Raw genomic sequence first — 24,183 nt, 5'->3', positions numbered from 1 at the left:
CAATTTCCGCTCTAATTCCCGTAAGTGATTCGGCTCTGTTCGGCCATTTCCGTGTAGTCTTCCACCTCCATTTTGTCGTCTTGTGTGCTGTTGGCTGAGGAACTGTACTGAAGGTCTTGTCGTAGGGACAGATTCTCCGGCAATGGACGGGTATGTTTGTATTGTGTTCATATAGTTGATACTTCGGGTTGAAATGATCGTGAATATCGTTTTCCATACGTAGCCAGATCTCTTAAAGCACGAAGTGTAATGCAACTAGCTAGCTACATATGGTACCTGTTAGCTAGATAGCTGGCTGAGTGGGTTAGCGAACCAGCTAGCAACCAACCTTAGCTCGAATTGTAACTTACTTTTCTGTGAACTGTTGCTCCCTGGCGAAGATATTGTAATACCCACTCAACTAAGTATCTAACTTAGTCTTGAGTCATCGCTGCTGTTTCAAATTTGAGAAATCAATGTCACGCTTTTACTTATTCAACGTGGTCTATAGCTAGGTATCACTTGCAAGCTATGTAGTTAGCTAGCTAGCTAGCTCTAAAGCCAAAGGCGCAGTTGCTTTGTTTTAAGGGTTGAGGTTTAATCCTTTCTAGTGATTATATTGCATTAAGTAGATAGGTAGTTAAACTTTGACGTTTGCATGTGGAGTTTTGAGCTGAGCATGTCTAGTTGGCTAGATAACGTTCGCCACAAAATTATGTCTCCTCAATAGTTGGTAAACTAGCCAGCTACACCTCTTCTTACCTTTCCGGAAAAGATGCATATTCTCTAGCTCTACTCAACCACCTAAGCTAACGAAATGTTAGCCCCGCAGTCAAGTAGGATGCATTTTCCGTGCACAGCTTGCAGGAGTCTGAAAATCGGTGCATTACGCTTTCTAGTGTGCTCAGTCAGTGCAATCTATGTCCACTTGAGCACCACTCATGTTGTAGCGAATGTACTTGGTCGTCGCTAGCCAGCTAGTTAGCTAATTCGATAGCATCAGTAATAAAGTTGCGCGGTAGGAGCTGCAGAAGAAGGCCATATGGAGACAGGCCTGTGCGGGCACACAGCCAGTCAGGCTAGCTAGCACACTCCTCAACTGGGAGAGCAAGGCCCTTTCCAGGTACCAGCTAGCTTAAACAGACTTGATGTTTGCAGCTAATGGATCTCCTAACAAACATTGGTCTATTTAGTGATGTGTATAATGGACCTGATTTTACGATATTAAACAATGTTAACTAACAAAAATGAAATCGTATTTCCACGTATAATCACAAACTACTATCTTAATGAGAATGTTAGTCTATCAGGCTGCCGTGAAAGTACACTGAAGGGGTTTGCTCACTTGCCAGCTGTAAGCTTCCAGTTTTGACATGTGAAGCTATCGTTCGGTAAGACGTCTCTTGTGTATTTCATTGAGTTTAAGCAATCACAGCTATACGTAACGTTAGCTCCTGGTTGCTTTCAAGCTTGTTTAAAAAGTTGGCAGATCATTTCGCATAGGAAAACGTGCCTGAATATCCAGCCATCAGCATATGTATTCTGTCACATTTTTAAACAAATTTGAACGCTTGCGGTAGTGCAGTGGCTGTAAATCACAATATTGTTTCTTTTTTTCTTTTCTTTTTTTACAGCATTGTCAGTGATGTTGCTGTTGGCGTAAAGGTGAGCATTCCTATTTGTTGTCTAAACTGTAATGTAAGACTTGAACTCTGTCAGTTGAAACGGTCATCCAGTGCTCTCATCCAGAGGCCTCTGTACTTTTCAGATATTAGAAGCAACGTTACCAAACTATGGTGCATCTTAACATGTAATGTTAATGTATTTAGGTTTAATATCCACTGAAGGGGTCTCAAGTCTAGTTGTAAGAGATATTGGCAAAGATGTTCTGTTAAAGACCATTTGTACAGGCATTGCAGATTACATGTTGAATCAGACATCCTTAGTTTCTTTTTTCCTTTTATACTATGGGAAAATTTGCAGTACGTTTTTCTTAAATGTGGCAAATATTGTAGATAGTAGTACAGATTTGAAAAGCAGAGATTGCGAAATAAAATAAAACTGGCAAAAGCTTCCAAGATCAAATGCTTTGTGCATAATGACCAGGCTTAGTTTTTATCAATATTTAAAGATGTGAAGCCGAAAGCTCCTGGTGGCATATCGGGTGATACTTGGTAGTGAAGAACATGCAATGGAGCCAAGGACTACACATTGACAAAGTGGACTATGGAACTTGTTGTGAAAAATGTTTGGCGTGGGACAATTTCATTCATTTTTCATATCAGTGATAGGCCTATGTCTTCAATGCACAAGTCGCATACTTAAAAAGTTGAGCATGTGGTTTGGTTTTGACATTTGCTACTTGAATTTCAGAATAAATATTTCTATGACATATTAGAAAAGCATAATTAAGTTTGTGTGATTATCTGTGCACTTTAAAATATGTTGTCTACAGACTATTGTAATGTAAGTATTGGATTGTTCCACTTGAAAATCCATTACATTTCTAGCTGGCTTGCCCAACATAAACTATGAAGCACCTCAAAGTAAGCCTGTACTGAGCATGTCTGCTCTGTGAGTGCAAAACATTGGAGTGGGAAGCCGGTGAGGTATGAGTCCTGATCATTGCATTAGCAACTCCTACTGGTTGGTCGGGGCGCCTGTTCAGCAGGGAGGGGATCTGGGGGAGATAGCGTGAACCTCCGCACGCATTACGTTCTCCCAGTGAAACTCCTCGCTGTCAGGTGAAAAGAAGCGTCTGGCGACTCCACATGTATTGGAGGAGGCATGTGGTAGTCTACACCCTCCCCAGACTAACAGAGGATAGTGGATCAACCAGGACTGTGATTCACACGGGGAATTGGTATAACGACTAAATTGGGAAGAAAATGGGAGAAAAATGGCAAAAAAAGCATGGGCTTTTATAGTTTGATAGCATGCATAAACGGCACACTTCGACCAGAATATTTTTTTAAACTTAAACTTGCAATCACAACCCCCATGACAATTTTCACCTCGCATATCCAGTTTCACCCTGCCAGGCTCAACTTATAGTATTAGATAGGACTGTAACGGTAACCGCAACATTGCAACACCTCGGTGGTGTCAAGAACTCGCGGGTTGATGCCAAATAACCGCACACCCACAGTTGTCAATTTTTTTCCATTATTTGTTTTTCACTTCTTTGCTAAATAAACGTGTGTATGTATTTCAATCTTCACAATAAACTCTTAGCCTAATGAAAACAACACTTCAACAATAATTTTATTTCCTTCTCCATTCTCGTGCTTCTTGTGAGACGTTGAAAAAGTAAAGATGAGGCTCGTACAAAAACCAAATATTACGTCCCGGATTTGGGCACATTTCGGCTTTATACCAAATGAAAACGGAAAGCCAGCTAATATTGATGAGGCCGTGTGCCGCCTTTGCGGTAAAAAGATTTTGGTGAAGCGGGGAAACTCGTCTAACTTAAGAAATCATCTTGGAGCCATGGACCCCAGTGTCAACATGGAAGCCACAACAGCTTCAGGGGCTGCACAAGCCATTGCTGGCGGACCTAGCCTACAGATAGGGGTGGCCAAGGCGTTTGGTCGAGTGACTAAGTATGCGCACGGCAGCAATCGACATAAAAGTCTGATAGACTTCGTCACTCGCTTTCTCGTATCAGAAATGGCTCCGTTTCGTATGGTAGAGAAGCCTGCTTTCAAGTCCATGCTCCAAAACTTTGACAAGCAGTATGAGTTGCCAAGCAGGACATATTTCTCTCAAACAGCGGTCCCAAAAACGTACGAAAAAGTAAAAGAGGACATTAAAAGCAAGATCAAGAATGTCAGAAAATCGAGAAGTTTCCGCCACTGCCTAGTGATTAAAACAGATCTTTATAATCGCATTTTTCATTTAATCTCCCTAACACAATGCGAAGAAGCTGTGTGTCACTTTCCAATTGATTAGTCAGATCGGTCGCATGCTTGTTAATCACTGAAAATTAGGCTAATTAAAACAGTTTGAGATCAATGATTAGTTTAAAGGAAAGTTTTGCGCCCCACCAATTTTCAGCTCGCCAGTCGCTGCTGAGTCAATATATACGTAGGCACAAAAAGGCACAAAAAAGATGAGGCTCAACACCGCGACCACCGCAAAATTGCGGTGTTGAGCCAGCATAGAACCGTGTTGTAAACAAATCCTAACCGCAACAGCCTTATATTAGAAAGAGGGGATTTGATCAAAGGTAACCTTTTTCCATTGTTTATTATGTAGTTAGTCAAAGGAGGATTTTTTTGAGAATGGGTGATTATGTGTGTAAGTCAAAAGCCAGAAGAGCATCAGTTCAGGTACATTTTAATTTTAATCCTAACGGAAATAAACGTCCATAGAAGTTAACGTAAACGGGGAACACAAGCAATTTGAAGTGTCAAGACTTATTTTTATCGCTTAGGCTATTTGTAAATAAGTTGAAAGTTTTATATATTTAAAATTACCCAGATTTTACTTTGATTCCCTTAAAACTTGCAATGCTTGTTGATTTTAAAATGTTATGTTTAAGTATTTGTATGATCTGTCTGCTTTGACTCAGAACTTTTATTTACCCTGTAGCTTGTTTTGTGTGGTTTTTGTTAAATATTTGTCTTATTAGCTTCTTTGCAATATTGATATTTTATATTGATATTGTTAATGGTATACATGTTTGAATAACAGCATTGATTTTTAAATTTGCATTCACTTTATGAAAATAGAGCTTTGCTTATGTTTGAGTTTGTCCAAAGTCCATTGTTAGTGTTTAATAATAGCATAATTAATACTAATGTTGTTTAATTCAATGAATTATAGGCCATTTTAATGATGTTGATGTAGGCTTTTGTTTTTTTCTAGCCATTAAAGAATTAACACTCACACAAACGCACACAAACACACACACACACACACACACACACACACACACACACATAAAACCTCTAACTGCGTAATCTCCTGCAGGGTATACAGACTATCCACATTTTAATACCAGCTCAGCCATACTGTCGTGTTAAGAAACCTTTTAACTAATACAAGAAGTATGGCTGCTGTTTAAATTTGCATGCACCCCATTTGAGTTGGAAGGTTGCTTTTTAGATTATGTGGAATAATCATTGTGTTAGTTATTCCTCTTCTGTCTCTACTGCAGGTAGTCTGGTGAATGACTTGAACTCAGCCACTGTTTTAAAACACAGTATTGTTGTGTCTGGGCTCTCTTGTGTCATATCAGTCAATAATGGAGAAAGTAATTGTAAACCATGTGAATGAACGGGTAAATGGTAAAAACATTTCTGCCACCTTAATTTTTTTTTATTGGTGAACTTCAGTATCAGTGTGTACTTGCACACTAAGTCATGTTGATTTCAAAATAAAAATCTATAAATAGCTTTAAAAAATACATCAAACATTTTGTTTGTAAGAAATGCTAAAGCACTAGGCAAATTGTATTTTTATTCTCAGCCTTTTTAGTTAGGGATTTTTTGTTCCACAATTCACAAGCAACGATAGTGTACAATGTCCTGGTATAAATTGTATTAATGGGTTCCTATAAAAAAATTTTGGATTGTTTTTACTTAATAGCTAAAAAGGAATACTGCAGCTAATTGTCATCACTGGAAACTGCTCTTGGGCAAGCAGCCTTTTAAAAGCTAATAAAATGTAGACAGACAGGAACTATGAAATAGCCTGAAATAAAAGCAGCTCTGATAAAAATACAGAAACTAATAATTTGATTATTTTAGTATGATTAGTATGGTTGTATTATAGTGACAAAATACTTGTTTAAGGATAGTTGAGGACACATAAACCGATTATTGCCAACAAAGCTTCTCAATAACCAATACAGTTCGGACAAATTGTTCATTTTGTATTAATTTTCTAGTGAAAGTCTAGTTCCCTTAGAAAATAAAATTACTTTATAAACCTGGTTTTTGGCAGAAGGAGTGTCATGAAACTAGTCATCTGGTTCCAGGGGTAACTTAAACTGTTAATTAAAATTAATCTCTTGTGTGCACTGTGTAGTTAGTACTAGGTCAAAGTAAGTAACGTAACTTTCCAATGCAGTCTTTTTAGAAGTAGCAATAGGTATTAATAGCCGATTGGTGGTACGGTCATGGTATGCCAGGCATGTTTTGTGTATTGTGCATTGTGTAATTGGGCAATGTTTACATTTAGATCAAGAATATAGTGAAGATTTGTAATTTAGTTTCGATGAACCAGATTCTAAAATTTTGCTGTAGCCTATACTCATATTTGTTTAAAGGAAATGAAATTGCTGTATTTTGGAGAATGTAATGTCTATTTTATATATAAAGGTTTTGCCTATGGGAGGTTGAGTGTATGAACATGGCTTTCAGGCTTGTTTGAATGAACATGGGGCTAGTTCTATTTCAATGTTAGAATGTTGCTAACTGAGAAACTGCTAAATCTGGCTCGAGATGGTTCTGTTTTTATAAATCATTTCTGTTGTCAGATTTCCTAATTCACTTTTGCACCAGTAAAATAATGTCTTGAAAAATAATATTGACTTTCATTCTCAAGGAATTGATATGAAAAATAGAATTTGCTATAATGGCATAGGCCATCTGTAGTTTCTATGCTACAGCGCATTTGTTTTATTAATATTTGATGCCTATATTTTCCCCGAGTTAGGTTTAAGGAACTTATTTGCTGCAGTTATTTCCCAGCATGCATTGGTGTAGGCAGAGAGAGGTTTTTTCGTCAGAGGTAGCGTTATTACATTCAATTTATTTGTGGGATGTGGCCTTAAGGGGTTCGCAGTCAATTTATTGCGACCATAAAAACGTAAGCGATAAAGAACAATTTAGTGGAATTCACTCACAGACAAAACCAAGATGTCCTATTAGAAAGTTAGGTTTGTAATGGCTCCACATTTGCCCGTTCACCCATAAGTCACTTTTAGCGGCGCTCTGAGCATGTCGGTGACTGAAGCCCGGACAGCTCGCTGTCTTTGGGGAGAACAGAGGCTCCCGATGAAATTACACCATCTGACACCTTAGACTTGCAAGATTAAAACAACACAAAGGGTGCAACGCAGCCAGTGTTTTATGTCGTCGTTTCCTCAAACTGTCTTCGGAGAGCTGTATTTCATCCGGGCCTTACTGTGGAAATGGTGTCTCCTCTTTGCAGAGAGGATCAGACGAGCTGCTGTCTAGCAGTCTGTACAGCAGTCCAAGCTCTGGCATGAGCAATATTGTCACTGGTAAGTCTCCCGCTTCCCCCCACAATTCAGAGAAATGTAGTCCTTTGCCCTTTCAGCAGCGTTAAGGGAAAAAAATATAAAAATATTTCCATGGTCCTGCTTTCCTCTGTGTCCTCTCATTGTTTTGGTCCTGCTGGAAAAAGTGCAGTCCTTGTATGGTATCATCTGCAGGGAAGACATTTGCCAGTAACGCTTTGCTTTTTTGTAGGTGCGCTCCTACACACGCAAGATTGATTATATATGCTTTGCCTTTTATTAAGAACTTTCAGAAGATACTTATTGTCTTGTGATTTTTATGTTGAGAACAGACTTTATGTTTTGATTTTATGTTGACTGGCTGAACTGGGGGCGTGGTCTAGGGCTGGACAGGGTCGAGTCCAAACCTTTGATCATAATGGACTCATGAGAGATGGTTGAATGTCATTGTTTCTGCCAATTATATAATTTTTGTCACTTATGAAATTGTCTTTATTGGCTGGACAAGACTGTTGTAATACTAGTCGGCTGGTACACTGTTTACTGTAACACTGCTATTTGTTTAGCGAATTGTGATTCGAATGTTGTTCAGAAGTGGGAATGACACTTAATATTAGCGTAATATTAGCTGGCTATGTGAACTTCTCAGTCTCGCCACGTACCTGGAAAGAAAGCAGAATTCATGAGTGCACCAGTGAACCTGCACTCGTTGTAGACGGTGCATTGCAATGGGCACACTGCCTGGAATATTTTCAAACATTATTTGTCAGGAGTGTGAGAGAGGGGCTCGTCACTGTAGCCTGTGCTGCCGCCGGTGGTGGTTTCCAGCGTGGCGATACGCCCGGTGGCTTTGCCGCCGCTGCCGGGCTGTTGTTCAGGCGCTACGTTCCACCTGCGCCAGCTGCACGTAAAGTGTGGTCCCCCATCACGGCGACTTCACAGCTCCACCGGCGGTCTGCAGAGTTTTAAAACTAGCGGCAGCTGGCAGCACACGCTTTAGAGGATACAGGTGTTAGTCTCCTTTCTCACAGACTGATGAAGGACATTGCCCCAGTGGCACAGGCCTACAGGGTACTGTTGGGTGGTCCAAATCCCTATTTCTGCTTCCATGTAGCAGGAAATGTTTTAATTTGTAATCCTTTACTAGGCCAAAAATATATATTTTTTTGTTTTATGAATTTATGTTCATGTGAAATAATCTTTCAGCTCACATCTGACAGTCATTTTGCACAAAATCATTTTATGGGTAACACAATCACAGGAGGTGATGGTCTAACAATTTACATCCACTGTATGATTAAAATGAGCAGGACTGGGTGTCATAACATCAGACTACACTAGAGGAAAGGCTAATCTGAAATTTTGCTGCACTTTAAAAAATACTGTGTAATTGGTATGTAACATTTTGTTTCCTAAATACTGAAGGTTTGTCAGTTTATAGCAGATGTGTCTGAGTGTACAGAAGACCAGCCTGTTTCAAGGTGCCTGACATGCTTTCTCATTGCATTCTTTAACTCCTAGCCAATGGAAATGACAGCAAAAAGCTAAGAGTGGAAGACAGAATGGACTGCCCCCCCTCCCGTGTCCTCCACATCCGAAAGCTGCCCAACGAAGTGTCAGAGACGGAGGTCATTGCCCTGGGGCTGCCTTTTGGGAAAGTCACCAACATCCTAACGCTCAAAGGGAAAAATCAGGTGCGTGGCTTACCGATGAAACGCACGCCTCTCATCTTTGCTCTCATTTGGGAACTTCATGTGCTGAAATCCAGAATGCTAATGCCATTCTTGGACGGTGTAGAATGGGAAATTGTTGGCTGTTGGCAAATGTTTGTTAGCGCTCTAGTGAATTTTAATTTTTAATCCACTCTCAGTTTTTGCTTTTGAATCTTTTCTTGATTCCTGCGCTTGCCACATGCCAGACACCTCAACTCGAAGAGTTTTTTAATCAGACTGCCTTCTGCTAAAATACGGACCTGCTTATGAACTCTGTCTTTGATATCTGTGGGTGTGCCAAGTACAACGACGGCCATTTGCCTTGCAGGCATTCTTGGAGCTCGGGACGGAGGAGGCGGCCATGACGATGGTGAACTACTACACTGCCGTCACGCCTCACGTGCGCAACGTTCCCGTTTTCATCCAGTACTCCAATCACAAAGAGCTGAAGACCGACAGCGCCGGAAACCAGGTGAGAACATTCGCATTGCAGCCCGTGAGTAGCGTATGGGACTTAACAGTGCGCCGGCCTTAAAAAAACATGGATTTGTTGATGCACCAACGGTCTAGTATTGAGTCTAGAAACCGATGGTTTGCAGCCTCAGGGAAGTTTGGGTTTCTGTTAGTTAATTACAGCAGCGTTGGTCTAGTTCAGCTATATAAGAGAGATTTCTGTCAAATGATTTGATTACTTCAGAACTTGCTAAACTGCATATCCAGCCCCTGTACGTCCAGCTTATCTGTGGTCATAATGGGTTCCCCACTCAAATGGCAATGCTGTTGATGCTAAGTTCTGGCAAAAGACTTGCACATTTACAGAGTAATCATGGAAGTTATTAAAATAATATGTCTATGCTTTAAAAAAAAGTGAAGGGAATCACCGCAGTCATTTATGAAAGTAATCGCAGACTAAAAAACAGGTGTTGGATGGCGGCTACACTACACTGAACACGGAAAATGTAGTCAGCAAAAAGGAAACTGGTTGAATCCTCCATTGATGGAACACGGAAAGATAATTTCTCTTTTGGAGAATGAAGCGACAACATGAGTAGAGGGTGTGAGTGTTGAGTACTGAAGTTTGGGCTAAGACTGCATGCTCCTGAAGTACTATTATTGCCATTGACTACCAAGTCAAGTTTAGAAAGTTAGTGTTTTGGCATGTTGTGAAATGGTTCTAACATCATTTGTTTATAGTTCAAAGTCAACTTTTCTAAATTTGTAAAATATTTTACTATATTTATCGTGCATTTGATCATTCAAACCATTGCAGGTTTATATTGCATTCAGTTATTTGGCTTTTTATGCATTCCCATACATTCGGTACCAAGGTCAAATTTGTCAATTGGTGTCTTTCATTCAGTTTAATCCCTAAATCTGGGACCCCATAGTGCAAAGCAAATTTGCATTACTTGTTATCCATGGTAACAAGAACTTGCATCCTATCAAAATTGTTAGCATCCAAGAAGTGTTGTGTGCTACCATACGGTTCCAAGAGCTTATAAAGCAGAATTTAAGGTAACCCGCTGTAGTAAGCTGGGCTCTGGATCCGTCTAGTGGTAGTAATGTTACGACTACAATGTTATGGGTGGTTTAAACGGTTCCTTTGTTAGTTAAGCGTGCAGGCCATTTTTCAGCAGTTGCCATTTGACCACATTGCCGGCCTGTTGGGCTAAGCTGGCTAGCTTCACTCGGGCCATGTGTCTGTCTCCTCTCTGGAAGCGAGCTCAAGCTGTCCTTCAGGCTGTGTCGGCTGTCCAGGCAGGAGGAACGCCCACGTCGGGCTCGACGGCCAGCGAGAGCGCGCTAACTCCCGCCCCGAGCCCCGTGCTCAGAATAATCATCGACAACATGTTCTACCCCGTCACTCTGGACGTCCTTCAGCAGGTTGGTGGACTTACTTATCGTTGCCTTTTTTTCGGGATGTTTCAGTTGCCCGTAGTGGAGCTCACTACATGTGTGTTTGGGTATGGGTCTGGCGAGTTGACGCTGTCCTCCAGCCGCAACCTCGGGCTCGGTCAGGCCCGGCCTCTCGCCGCTCGCTTTCTGACGCGACGGCGGCAGACATAGCGCAGAATGGGCAGGTTTGTGACGCCCAGGGACCTCCAAAGGACGTTCCCCTACGCTCGGGCCTCCAGAAATGAACGGTTGGGGTTGCGAAAGGACGCGGGTTAGCCGCCGTCTTTTATTCTCTCGGCCTCGCTAATGGAACGGCGCTTCCCTAGCGGCGCGCGAGTGCGCCGCGGTCCTTAACTAGATGGATTCGCATAGGCGGAGGCCCTAATTTAAGCAGATGCTGATGTGCTGCTCCAGGGTCTGCAGCCGGCTAGCGCTGCGCAGAGCCGTCCAGGGGCGGCGCGCATTATGCAGCCGGGGAAAATGTCAGTCACGGTATTGATGAAGCTAATTACCGAGCATTAAAACCCTTTATTCCACAAAAGTGCGGATTTAAAGGCATTTCAAACAAGCCCGTTATTGTCCTACACTTAAATGCTCATTACGTGTGATTTCATTGCTGCCAGCTTAACTAGAATAAACTAGTTTTCCCTCTCTTTTCTCTTTTCTGTAGGCTGTTTAGCTTTGGCTCAATTCTTTTGAAAGATATCCTTGTGTGCAGAACTGTTTGTTGCGCTAATAACCGCGCCCCCCCCTCCCTCTCATTGGTAGATCTTTTCAAAGTTCGGAACGGTCATGAAGATCATCACATTCACAAAGAACAATCAGTTTCAAGCCTTGCTGCAGTTTAACGATCCCGTGAATGCTCAGCAAGCCAAACTGGTGAGTGAGCTCGGAGGAAACATCACCCTCCTCCCCCCCTCCCTTTTATCTCCGTTACCGAAGCGACGGGAAGGCTGTTAAGGGAGCCGTGCTCAGTTGCTCCCCTTCTGCTGTGTTAGGCCCTGGACGGCCAGAACATCTACAACGCCTGCTGCACGCTGCGCATCGACTTCTCCAAGCTGGTCAACCTGAACGTCAAGTACAACAACGACAAGAGCCGGGACTACACCCGGCCCGAGCTGCCCGCGGGGGACGGCCAGCCCGCCGTGGACCCGTCGGTCACCGCGGCCTTCAACAAGGACTCCACCTCCCTGCTCGGTAAGCGGGAAGGCCGGACGCCCCCCCCGTCCGTTACCCTGTCACCAAGGGCTCAGAGGCTCAGGCCTGTCAGCCTGTCGCTTACTAACCACGTCCATGGCTACCTTAACAAATTTAAACTTTCACGTCCCGGCCTGCCCTTAAATTCCTCGGCGCCTTTCCGCCACGACCCCGTCGCGTTCGCCTCCCCCCGGAGGCATCGAACGAGAGCGGGATCCAACTCCCCGGCCAAAAAAAAATAAAAAGAAACGTCGCGGAGATTAGTTTTCTTTTTGCGCGACTTTCCCCTGCCTGGGATAGATGTACTGGACTGTTTGAAATGGAGGTGAAGAAGCGGTGTGATGGGCAAAAAGAAGGAGAGAAAATAATGGAATTTGGGTTGATTTATAGGCCCGCTCCTCGCATGCCAGAGGAGCCTTAGAGGTAATTGGGCGAACGTTTAAACAGTCTTTAGGGGGACGTAATGTAATGCTGATTGAGAATTATACTTGGCCAGTGAATTTGTTTTGTCGTACTATAATGTAGTAGACAAAAAAGAAGAAGAAGAAAAGCTCCCTCTGTCAAAGGAATTTAATGCACACATTTCCCTTAGGTACTCCATCTGGAATGGTAGCTCCCTATTCTAGTGGTGGAGGGTTTCCGTCTTCTCTTGGCTTTGCGCAGGGTGGAGGTACCTATACTTCCATTATGATCTATTCTTTCTTTCTGTTGCTAACACCATTTCTATCATTCTGAAGAACATGAGCAAGTGTAGCTTTGTCTCTGCAGTAAATGTTTCATTTTTAGATTTTTTTTGGTTTGTTTTGTTAACTGCATCTCAAAATGCGTGTTGCACAGCTTTGCATCGTAGTGACGTATGCCTGAACGAACACTGTAACTTTAAAACACCTTTTGAGGAAATAAATTTCAGTAATTGTCGCGGGCAAATTTTGTTCTTAGCAATTTTTACTGCAGGTCTTACTCGCCCTACGGCTCACCCGTAGGTGTTGGCAGAGAGGTTCTTAAGTGAGCCAAGGTGTTTATATGGTTCAGGCAATTACATACTGGAAACTAACACCAAAGTTGCCTAACATTTCTGTACCAAATTCCAGTCCAACCTAACCACATAACCCGATCAGAAACAGATTAACCTGCCATCTAACACCCTGTCTCTCTTGCAGCTGTGATGACTGTTGTAGGGATTGCATTGAGAGAGAGAGAGAGAGAGAGCTTTGAAAGCTACATTGAGCCGAGTTGCGGTGGAATAGGTTGCGAGCGAGCGAGAGTGCGCATGTCTGTGTGCGCACGTGTGCACGCACACGCGTGTCCGTTTGTCTTGTCGTGGTGGACGTAGGAGCGTTAGGTAACAGGGCATTGCCACAGCTCAGACTGAGTCGTTCTGGCATGCCTCCTCCCCCCCCCCCCTCCCCCGACCCCCCACGCCTCCCCCAGGGGGAACGGCGCCCCCGCCTGATCGCCTTTTGCCGTTGCAGGAGCCCTGAGTCCACTGAGCGCGGCGGCCGCCGCTGCCGCCGCTGCAGGGAGGGTGGCACTGTCGGGTCATTCGGGTTCGAGTGGCGTGCTGCTAGTTAGCAATCTCAATGAAGAGGTCAGTATATCTCCACACTGCCTGCCCGATAATTCTGGTTCCGCTGCTTGGCCTTATACGCCTCTGTCATTTTGTCCTTGAGTATTTGTGTACAAATACCATGGGCGGAACTTGTGTATTTTTGGATGGAATTTTACTAGTTTTAACAGGTCATAGTGGTCAATTATATTACTTAAAAATGAACCTTTTTATGCATATGTAAAACATGTAAATTAAAAAAAACTCTGTAGTAATACACTTGATATTGGAAAAGTGCTTTTTATGTATAGGGCTTTTTCCGGTGACCATGTCTGTGCTAACCTTTCCAAATTCATTAATGGTTCTTATATAATATATCATATTTAATCTGTAATACAATGATAATGAACAATAGTTTTTGTTCCTTTATTTATACTTTGTCCTTAGCCTTTCATTCTTGTCGCTTGCCTTTGTTCTGGCCTGTTTCTTTCAGTATGAGCACTTCTGTCAATCCATTGTTCCTCCGAGGTTCTCTCCATGAGATTTGATAAGGGGTCCTTCCCACCCTCCCGTCTTTGTTTTCCTTGCAAATTTTGGTCACTGCCTCATAAACACACAGCCTCTCTCTCTCCTGTCCTCCTGCTTAATTGTTGCCTCAGACTTTTCCTTTCTTTTTGCCTGACTTTGTATTGACTGATGCCCATTAATTCCTGGCCTTGTCTCTCTGGCTTTCCTTTTCTCTGTGCTTTGGAAGCTGCTGTGAAATGTGGGAGACTCTTGCTGTAGAGCAGGCATCTCAAACTCGAATCCTGGAGAGGCGCTGTGTTGGCTGTTTTTCGATGCGTCCCTGCATTTAAGTGCTTCATTTAAGTCATCGATTGGCTAAAGAGTCTACACGCCTCGTTTCAAAGGCCTAATAAAGGAAATTACGAAAACCAGCAGAGACTGCGGCCCTCCAGGATCAAAGTTTCTGTCCCCTGCTCTAGAGTATTAAAAATAATAATTTGCGGGGGTCAAACATTATGCAAAATAACTTTGCAAGGTGGATTTTCCTGTACAGCTTCATGGCAGAGACTGATGCTAGTGCACTTTCTTTAAGCACATACCAGCATTTCATGCGTGGCCTCGCTTCAGCTATTCAGCCCTAAACTTCTGTTTCGGTCACATGCCCTTATCTTTCCTCATTATTATAACCTGTTATTATTTGTTCATATCAATGTATTTTGCCCATCTTTGTCTTGGGTGACTACATTTGACATAATTGTTTTCATATGTGTGTGTGTGTGTATATATAAAATGTAAAGCGGCCATTTTCTGACCAAACTCCTGCATTTCCTGTATACTGACCTAAATTTATTTTTTTTGTTCCCCTACCCTTTTGTTTTATTCTGCATTGCTCTGCCCCTCCCCTCCCTCCTTCCTCCCCTCCTCTCGCCCCTTTGTTCCCATCTCCCTCTTCTTTTTCATTACTTGACCCCACTGAACCCCCACCCCGGTTCATGCTTTTTGCCTGAACAAAATATTCCTCGGACCAACTTGCCCCGATTAACTGCCTTGAACCATGATCCATGACCACCTCACCATTCTACGGAAACCGCCCCTCGTTATGGATGACCTGTTCATCTTCGCTCTTCCTCGACTCTTCTCTCTCCTGTCTTACGCTGCTTGCTGTTCTCTCCTTCTAAAGATGGTTACGCCCCAAAGTCTGTTTACCCTCTTCGGTATGTTATCGTTAGCACTACTTTATATTTATTTGCTTATTATGATTATTATTATTATTATTTATTTCATTTAAATTAATTTGTAGCAAGTGTTTGGGCTTGTAGTTGTCGTAATTTTGTTTTTTATACTTCTGGTTTGATTTTGCCTCTCTGGCTCTGGAGTCTGTTCATGGACTGTTCATGTTAATGCATGGTTAAATTACTTTGCATGTAGTTTTATTTACCATTTCACAAAACCTGTTTTGGGGGTGTATCGTTCTTGTCAAATGTCTGTTCAGAACTTTTTTCATTCCTTTAAGTGAATGTTACATCTTTACTATATCTACATTTCAGCATCTTCCTTGCTAACTGTTCGCCAATATCCATTTGTCTTCCTCTTTACTGCTTCTCCATAATTAAAGGTGTTTATGGTGATGCTCAACGCGTGAAGATACTCTACAATAAGAAAGACAGTGCACTTATACAAATGGCAGATGCAAATCAAGCCCAATTAGGTAAGATTCTGTTTATAAAGAGTCTGTGTGTAGGTTGTTACAGCTTATGCAATTTATAACTGTTCCGAAGAAAGAGCCTCTAGCTGTAGTCCCAAAAAAATGTGATTGTGAAATAGTAATTATTTATGTTTCTGTATCAGCGATGAGTCATCTAAACGGTCAGAAGATGTATGGAAAAATCATCCGGGTGACTTTGTCGAAGCACCAAACGGTACAGTTACCGAGGGAAGGGCTGGACGACCAAGGGCTGACGAAAGACTTCACAAACTCTCCATTACATCGCTTCAAAAAGCCCGGGTCGAAGAACTTCCAGAACATCTTTCCTCCATCCGCAACCCTCCATCTGTCTAATATCCCGTGAGTAATGACTGGGTCATGTGCGTAGAAGTACCATTTGTGTGCGGTCTTAATGCTAATGCGTCTCCCTTTCGCAGGCAAGACGTAACCGAAGAAGACCTCAGACTACTGTTCTCCAACACCGGTGGCACTGTGAAAGCCTTCAAATTTTTCCAGTAAGACCTTGACCTTGAACTATTTTTGGTTGGACCGCAACAGCAGGGCCAGCCCTATAAACGTGAATGTCTGTGACAGAGTCACTGAGTGATGAAGTTACACTGTTGGTCGGCCGAGTTATGAAGTTACACCATTGGTTGGCCGGATGAAGTGTGTTACGTCCAGCCATATACTAGGTTTTGACCTGGTCTTGTTTCAGTCGTTTTTAGCTGAAAGTCAGGAACCTTCCTAAGAAAAGGCTGCGAGAGAACACACCTGTTTTCAGTTCCATGAACTACTTTTTCCATCTAATCGTAACTCACTGTTTGTTTTTCTGCAGAGATCACAAAATGGCGCTGTTGCAAATGTCGACTGTTGAGGAAGCGATACAGGCCCTGATAGACCTCCACAATTATAACATGGGTGACAACCATCACCTGAGGGTCTCCTTCTCCAAATCGACCATCTGAACACAGCAATGATGCTATCCATGTCTTCATGCTGTCTATCAGCGTTACCCATTGACTCTTTCCGGACACTGGGGACCAGTTTGGCATATTAAGTTGCATCAGTCATTCCTTAAGAAAATCAGGATCATCAAGAAAAAAAAAAAACACTTTTGAGAAAATGGTTATACTAGTGTGCTTTCACAAGACAATTCCTACCTACCCTCCCTTCTTTATGTTAAGTCAGCCATTAACCTCTTCCCATTTCTTCATATGAAGGAAGCAAGTTGGGTCCTCTCTATTATAATTAGTTGACAATATGTGCCTTACTTGATAAAATAGTGTCATCACTTTTACATCTGTACAATTGATAGTAGTCGGCTATTTAGGCACATTGGATCTGATGGTATTTTGATGTTGATTTGTAAAAAAAAATTTCCTTGTTTATCTGTACAGTTTGTGAAGTTCTACCACTTGAAAGTGTATTTTTGTTTAGCTTTGAACTAATTTTACCTTTTTTTGTTTCCCTTTTTAAATTCATCTTGGTTGTTAAGGAATGAGGAATGGAAAAAAAAATGGGAGTGAAGGGTGACACTTGAAAATACCATGATTTTGTAATGCATACTGATTGGCTTTATCATGACAACTGAAGGTAAAGTTTTAACCTGGATTTAATTGCAGTAAGATCATTTTAACCTTTTAAAAGCCTTGTTTACACACCGCACCCACCGCTGAAATTTATAGTATAAATGTTGCTTGTGACTGAATATACTTTTGGTGTTGTTCAACCTTCCCTATGTGCATTTATTGCCATTTTTTAGTTTTTATTCAAGATTTGAAATGGCTGTGGTTTTCTGAGCATGTACTGACTGGTCTAATTAGTTCTGGGACAAACTGCTGTCGCATGCATTTGTAAAAAGCTAACAGAAGTGAGCCTGTAGTGATGTCATCGTGTGGCAGTTTTCTGAAGAGGACAACCTGGTGGGACCAAAGTTTATGTGCCTTTAGTCTTAATTTACATTGCATTGTAAAAAAAAAAAAAAAGGCTAAAAAAAATCCTTTTTTGAACCTCAAATATTTTGTATTTCAAAAATAAGCATTCAGACTTTATAGCAAACATAGCTCAGATTTTACAAGAGAATTCTCTGGAGGGTTACTTGATTGCAGCTGTATCCACCCTTGTTTCAGGAATGATTCCATGGCACCCCACCCCTCCCCTCAAAAAAACCCCACCCTACACTTCCCAGATACAGTTGGTGGTGTATCTAAGAGTAATAATAAAAACTATGGCTGTCTTGAGGAAAAAAAAATCATGTATATTTTCTATATTAGTTGAGTTTTTACATCTTTAGAAATGTAAAATTCAGTATAGTTTGGAAGCGGCACAATTAAAAGTTAATTTTTCTAACAAGTCGGGAGGTTTGATGGCTGTGTTTGATTTCTCTCTTTGCGTGTACTCTGCTTTACCTCTGTAGCATGCTCAATAAACACTTCTGTAGCTCTGTGTTCACCTCTTCTGTCTCTATACCGCCTCTCTCTCTTCTCTCGTTCACCACCCCACTCCGCTTCTGATACCATGTCCTCCGCCAGGGTGGGAAAGGCACACCTTGTTTCAATAAATCGTTCGTCATCGATCAAGTTTGGGGATGTGGCGAGCGAAACGACCAAAAAGGGGGGGAAAAAAAGCTAAATTTTGGAAAATGATTTCCCACCCTGCTGTTCTCTTGCTTCGAACTGATCTGCCTACCTACCTACCTTACTCTCTGTTTTGTCTCTTCAGTTGTATCTACTAATCAGTCTCCTAGGGTCTCATGCTTCTCTGCTGCAAATCCATCTCACCTTTCTGCTGTAGAGGCCTGTCTGTTCAACCCTCTCTCTCAGGGCTAAAAAAAAAAAAAGCTTGTGCAGCATTTTGAGCATTTTTGTTTGATTCTTAAAATAAAAAATATTTTTTGTTACGTTTCTAATATAATGAAGATATCTAATCACTCCCAGTACACGCATACTGAGAAATACATATATATCTGTGCATATTTATATAATGGGCTAGTCACTGATCAGTGTACATACTGCTCTCAGTGTTAAGGTGAACCAGAAGTGATTAATTTGTCGTTGATTAGTTAAGGAATACCTGTACCTCGTTTCCAAGGCCTGCACTCTTGCTGACGGAAAGAAAACCAAAAGACTGCAGATACTGTGAACCTTCATAAATCTACACCTCTGATTTAGGGCATAAGCTATAATGTGGATATGATAGCAAGAACAGGTGTGTAGCAAAAACATCAGTCCTACACAACCCTACACCCTACTGAGATTTTGTCCTGTGTCTAAAATGGTATGCTTATTGCGGTTACTGTATATGCTTTTCTCTGACGGTTTAGTGAGAATTTTGAGATCTCTTGATCTGACCGTCTGGGTTCCAAGACTAGTTTGGAGCAGATGGTGTACAAATTTGATTATGTTGTATGGATGCTTCAGTATAATCAGTATCGGCTATCGGACTATCCAGATGGTATGAAGATCAGAGGTTCAGCAGTTTCTGCTGTGAATTGATGCCCATGAACTGGTGTAAAAATATACATCTATATAAGTTATTGCTGAATTTGAACATATCCTCATACATTTATGAGTCGACTAGATTAATGTGTGTTAAAACTACTCTTAATCCTTTGACCTGTTCATTTTAGTTCATTTTATATTGCTAGACCTAGAGTTCATGTCTATGCTGGATTTAATATTACAGATAAATTAGTCCTATCTGTCCATATTAGTACCAGCGTACAATGGGTCCATGCAAGGCATTGTGTTTTCCAGTGAATTCGGTCACACATTTTCTCGCTGCTGTAATCATTATTCAATGAAAGTGGGTTTTTAGGTCCATTTTTATGTAATAGAGTTGCTTATGTTGAATGTTTGTGATTTTGAAATGGAGCAAGCAAATGAAGTTTGCTCTTCTCCCCTGAACTTTTTGAGTTACTTTGAAATCCTTGAGTCAAGTCCGCGTACCGGCCTTCCATGATGGACGTCCTGTCTGCTTGTGTCTGATGAAGACAATTCCCCAGCCTTCCGTGGACCCGAGATCTGTATGGTGCGATTCATCACGGTGCAACGCTGCTTTTATTTTGCACACTTAAAGCAGAATGCTTGTGCTCTCTATCTACCTTTATAAAAAAATAAAAAAATGACACTATAAATCAGAACATGGACCGAGACCAAATCAATACTTTGTCTAACCCATGAATCATGGTTTAGACATCTGTTTCCTTACACCATATCAAAATCAAAAAAAGGTTGCTGGATTGTTTCACTGGCTGGACTGTTTTGTTTTTTGAACAAAGAAATACTGAAATGATGCAATTTGTTGAAAATTTGCATGTAACATTTCCTTCAATAAAGTTGGATCACTTTTAAAAACTTTCCCTACTTTCTGAAATGATAATTGTTTCAAAGTTTTTTCTGTAGGCTTGTTGAGAGCTTTCGCTTTGGTGATATTAATGTCAAAGTACTCACTTGTGTATGCGCTCTTATTTTTGTGTTGCCAATAACACAATTTTAAAATGCACCCAATAAGCACAGCTTGCTCTTAAAACTGTTCTTTAGTGCAGAGTAACATAACCCTCTTATTTGAGAGTGAGTCAGACAAAAGCATCATCCTTGGTGGCAAAGGATTAGTCTACTTGAAGTTTCAATATGAAGCAAAATCCCATCAGAAATGTAAGCCCTAAGAGAAGCTTAATTAAGGTTTTGATATGATCCACTTTAGATATTTATCAAAATATTAAAAGTGCAGAGAATACTTCCATGAAATGAGTTGTGTTTATATAGTTATTGGGGATATTGGCAAATGATGTAATTTATCCCCATTTCTTAAACAAGAGTCGTCCAGTTTAATATGCTAGGTTAAACAAATATAACCTAAGTGTTCCCCTAGAATTCATTGCACAATAGAAATACAGAATGAAATGTTTTAATAAAGCATAACAATGATATTTGACTATGATATTTCATAATGGTATATTTTCAGTGTTTCATTAAAAAATATTATCATTAATTATCTCCTTGTCTGCACAACAAATTTCCGCCAGGCATAATTAAGATTAAATTCACTTGACATTACATTCATGACACTAGATAATTTGTAAAGCTTTATAGTGTTTGTATTGTTTATATTGTTAATACATTTGGATATTTTGTGTTCCTTATGTTATTTACTCTCTGTTTTACGCATAAAGAAAAAACTTTATTCAAATTACTCTGTTTGTGTGTTTAAGTTACCTTGCTGGTCTTGGACAAAAAGTGAAACTTGTTAGTTTGGCCACAGTTTAGTTTTTAGGTTTGGTCAGGTTTGGGTTTCCTGTTCCAGCTAAAAATGCTTGTAAGCCAGACTATAGTTCAGTCCTGGGTCACCACAGCTAGATTGCCCATATCTCAGTGGCTGGTGAATTTCAGAGACATTGTTCGTATTGGATGTTCAGTTGCAAAAATTAAAGAAGCCTGTGCATCAACTTCTCAAGCATGAGATATGACAAATAGTATGCTGACCTCCATGCCCAGACAAACACTCACCGGCACTTCATTTTGCCTCACCCTTTTCCTACTCCTCTGCCATTTTATTTTTTTTAAAATTATTTATCCCTCCCCCCACCCCCAAGATGTTTGTGTATTATTTCTTTGAGGCCTGAACAGAGAGCGCCTTATGAGAAGCTCCATTATGAGCGACAAACAATTTTTTGATAATACAAATAACAGTCTGTATTATCAAAAAAGGTGAGACTGCATAGTTTTAATTTTTATATGTATTTTCTCCCTCAAACAAAAAAAAATATATTTATATATATATATATATATATATATATATATATGAATGTACACTCACTGGAAAAATTGTTCCACAGCCAACCAGACCCCTGCTCTGTTGTGCTTCTGAAATCTCCCAACTCTCTCCATATGTAATGTGTCCTCTACGAGGTCTGTGTCACATCCAAGGTGTGTAGTATTCTACAACAAATGCACTGACTTTCTGAGGGCAATGTTGTAATGTTCCACCTGACCCATACAAATATCTGAAATACATTTTGAGGTTTGCTCAATCATTGACCTAGCTCTGACAGACATGATTTAAAGAGGGTTGCCAGTGTGTTCTGGGCTCAATGTATAGAATCAGTAGCCATGATCTTTTTGAAAAATGTGTCTTTAAAAAAATTGATGGGTATAGAGCCTTTTTCCCTCCTACCTTGCGCCTCTCATTGAAGTAGTGTAGCAATGACTCCACATAGGTGCAATGCCTGAATAGTTGGCATTGGACTACATACGTGAACACAGATTGCATTTCAAATAGTCAAACTGAAATAAAATATTTCTTGCATCTATGTTGTGTTCATGCATTCATATTTGTGGTGCCACTATAATGCCATGAAAAGAGGACAATGGTTTGTGCTGGGTTAAATGCAAATGCATTAATCACCACCACATCCAACCCATGCAAACGGGATTACTTCAAACCACGAAACTACCAAACCTTGTCCTGGCAAAAAATATTCTACTTGTTCAGACGAAACTAGCTATTCCACTTGTGTCCAGGCATGTTTGCACAAGCATTGTCACCAAAATAGGGCCAGAGTGTCTTCCTCTGACTCTCTTCAGCTTAGCTTGCGGGCTGTGGTGTGAAAAGAAACAGCTGGTGACATCACAGGCTTCAGAGGAGAGTGTGTGCTTGCCTACACTCTCCTGCATTGGCTGCGGAGATTACAGCATGATCACAGCTGTGTTTGACTGGGCATTCCAAAATAGGGGGAAATTAGGGGAAAAGCATAAAAAATACATGTAAGAACACAATGCAAATAGACTGTCTTCAGGGTAGAAATAGAAAAGACTAATATTTGGAAACTTATTTTACTATATATGTGTCAATAATAAGGATAAAAAATATTGGTAAAAAGTTTCAATGAAGTGAAATCTTTGGATGTGTTGTCCAGTAAATGAGATGCAAAGTGGTGCTTACAGACTGTGGCAGATGTTGCTTGTTATGCTCTTAGGGAAGGCTTGTACTCTGCTGTACAGAACAGTCTGGATGTCCCTTCTGCTTTGTCCTTACTTCCCTCTGAGATTGTTGCTGGCTGCTGGCAACTTTCTGCACTCTGTTTTGACAGCATGATGCATTTCTCTAGACCACTGCTCAAATGACATATAAAGAAACGTTCGGTTGCACTGATTTACACCCTCGCCCCCACCCCCATCATTTCAAAAACATTTACCATGAATCTTAAATTGTAATGTTTGCAACGGATATGTGGTCATTGTCAACACTGATATGTCTATAGTGTTTTATCATTGCTTGCTATAAAAAATAAAATGAAAATGATCAACCCGCACCCCAGAATCAAACTAAATATATGTAATTATGTGGTGCGTAGGCTGCTCAAAGTGCCTATAGGAAAAGAAAAACTTAAGGGTTATTGCCAAGATATTTATGATATATTAAAGTATCTTTTTTTTTTTTTCTGAGTGCGAGCTCCCGTTTTTCTTTTCCTGTAAAAATTTAAATATACATATCACACCAACTGACCTGCACGGTTTATGGTGTCACTGCGAATGTTTCCTGTCATAACATGATGTTGGCTGTCATTACCAGTGAACGACGTACATAAGGAAACTCTGTGTCAAACATAAATCTTAATGGAAACACTATGTGGGGATTGGTGAAAGCAACATAATGATTTATTCTGTCATGCACTTTCCTTTAAAAATGTAAGGATCAATTAGGAATCCTACAGGTGATGTAAACTAATCTCAGAACCATCACATCAAACATATAACAGATTTAAAAAGACAGGAATGGTATTTTAATGATTCAATGACAATAACAGGTGCTTTTCACAGTATTTATATGTACACCTTCTATTTTTCTATTTTATTTTTGTGTGCAAGTTTATATATAATAATACTGCTTGCAAAAAACGTAAATTTGGATAAATGGTTTGGGATAAATGGTTTATCCACCAACTTCCAAGTGTACAGGGTATACCCTATACCTATACAGCACAGACTCTTACAAAGCGATTTAATAAAATGCACTTTCACTGCTCAGGGGCATATGCAATTCAATCAGACCCTCTGGATTAATATGGTACCATACTTGTCCCTGCTCTAGGATGCAATTGGTGTAGGGTTGGCCCTCCAAATCTGGGAGAAAAATGAGAAGAAGCAGGAAAAATATTTTCCATATCAGATAAGAAAAATAGGCTAATGCTTGTTCAAGACAAGTTATTTCTGTTGTGCTGGTAATGTAATAAGAATGTTAATTAGAGATGCACCAATGTCAAAATTTTAGCTGATCTGATAACCGATGATCATTTCCCTGTCATGACCGATAACCAATAGTCCTTGTTACTGACAGTTTTATTTATTTATTTATTTTTTTGCCATTTCCTCCCATTTATTCCCCAATTTTTAGTCGTTATACCAATTCCCCATGTGTATCACAGTCCTGG

At 40.7% G+C, this 24,183-nt stretch overlaps 1 protein-coding gene across 2 annotated transcripts; it reads left to right on the top strand.

Moving 5' to 3' along the window:
* ptbp2a (polypyrimidine tract binding protein 2a) lies at nt 1-18,199 on the top strand. Of its 2 annotated transcripts, XM_064332213.1 has the most exons (15): nt 1-150; nt 1,614-1,644; nt 7,141-7,213; nt 8,711-8,883; nt 9,230-9,373; nt 10,621-10,785; nt 11,566-11,676; nt 11,796-11,994; nt 12,587-12,664; nt 13,467-13,582; nt 15,228-15,261; nt 15,663-15,755; nt 15,896-16,112; nt 16,190-16,267; nt 16,588-18,199. In XM_064332213.1, exons 1-15 carry the CDS (start codon nt 143-145, stop codon nt 16,715-16,717), a joined length of 1,650 nt encoding a protein of 549 aa, XP_064188283.1. In that variant the 5' UTR covers nt 1-142; the 3' UTR covers nt 16,718-18,199. The 2 variants fall into 2 exon arrangements, with proteins under 2 accessions (XP_064188283.1, XP_064188284.1); XM_064332214.1 differs by lacking the exon at nt 12,587-12,664 and having other exon boundaries at nt 2-150.
* The last annotated feature ends 5,984 nt before the right edge of the window (nt 18,200-24,183 follow it).

The sequence above is a fragment of the Anguilla rostrata genome, chromosome 4, assembly GCF_018555375.3.
Source record: "Anguilla rostrata isolate EN2019 chromosome 4, ASM1855537v3, whole genome shotgun sequence".
Taxonomy (NCBI): Eukaryota; Metazoa; Chordata; class Actinopteri; order Anguilliformes; family Anguillidae; genus Anguilla; species Anguilla rostrata.
The sequence above is the reverse complement of the archived record's forward strand: the minus strand, read 5'-3'. Positions and strand labels throughout refer to the sequence as shown.

Coding starts and splice junctions, on each gene's coding strand:
- ptbp2a (XM_064332213.1), top strand. Junction 9,374..10,620: donor CCGACAGCGCCGGAAACCAG/GTGAGAACATTC, acceptor CCTCTCTGGAAG/CGAGCTCAAGCTGTCCTTCA. Junction 16,113..16,189: donor CTCCATCTGTCTAATATCCC/GTGAGTAATGAC, acceptor TCCCTTTCGCAG/GCAAGACGTAACCGAAGAAG.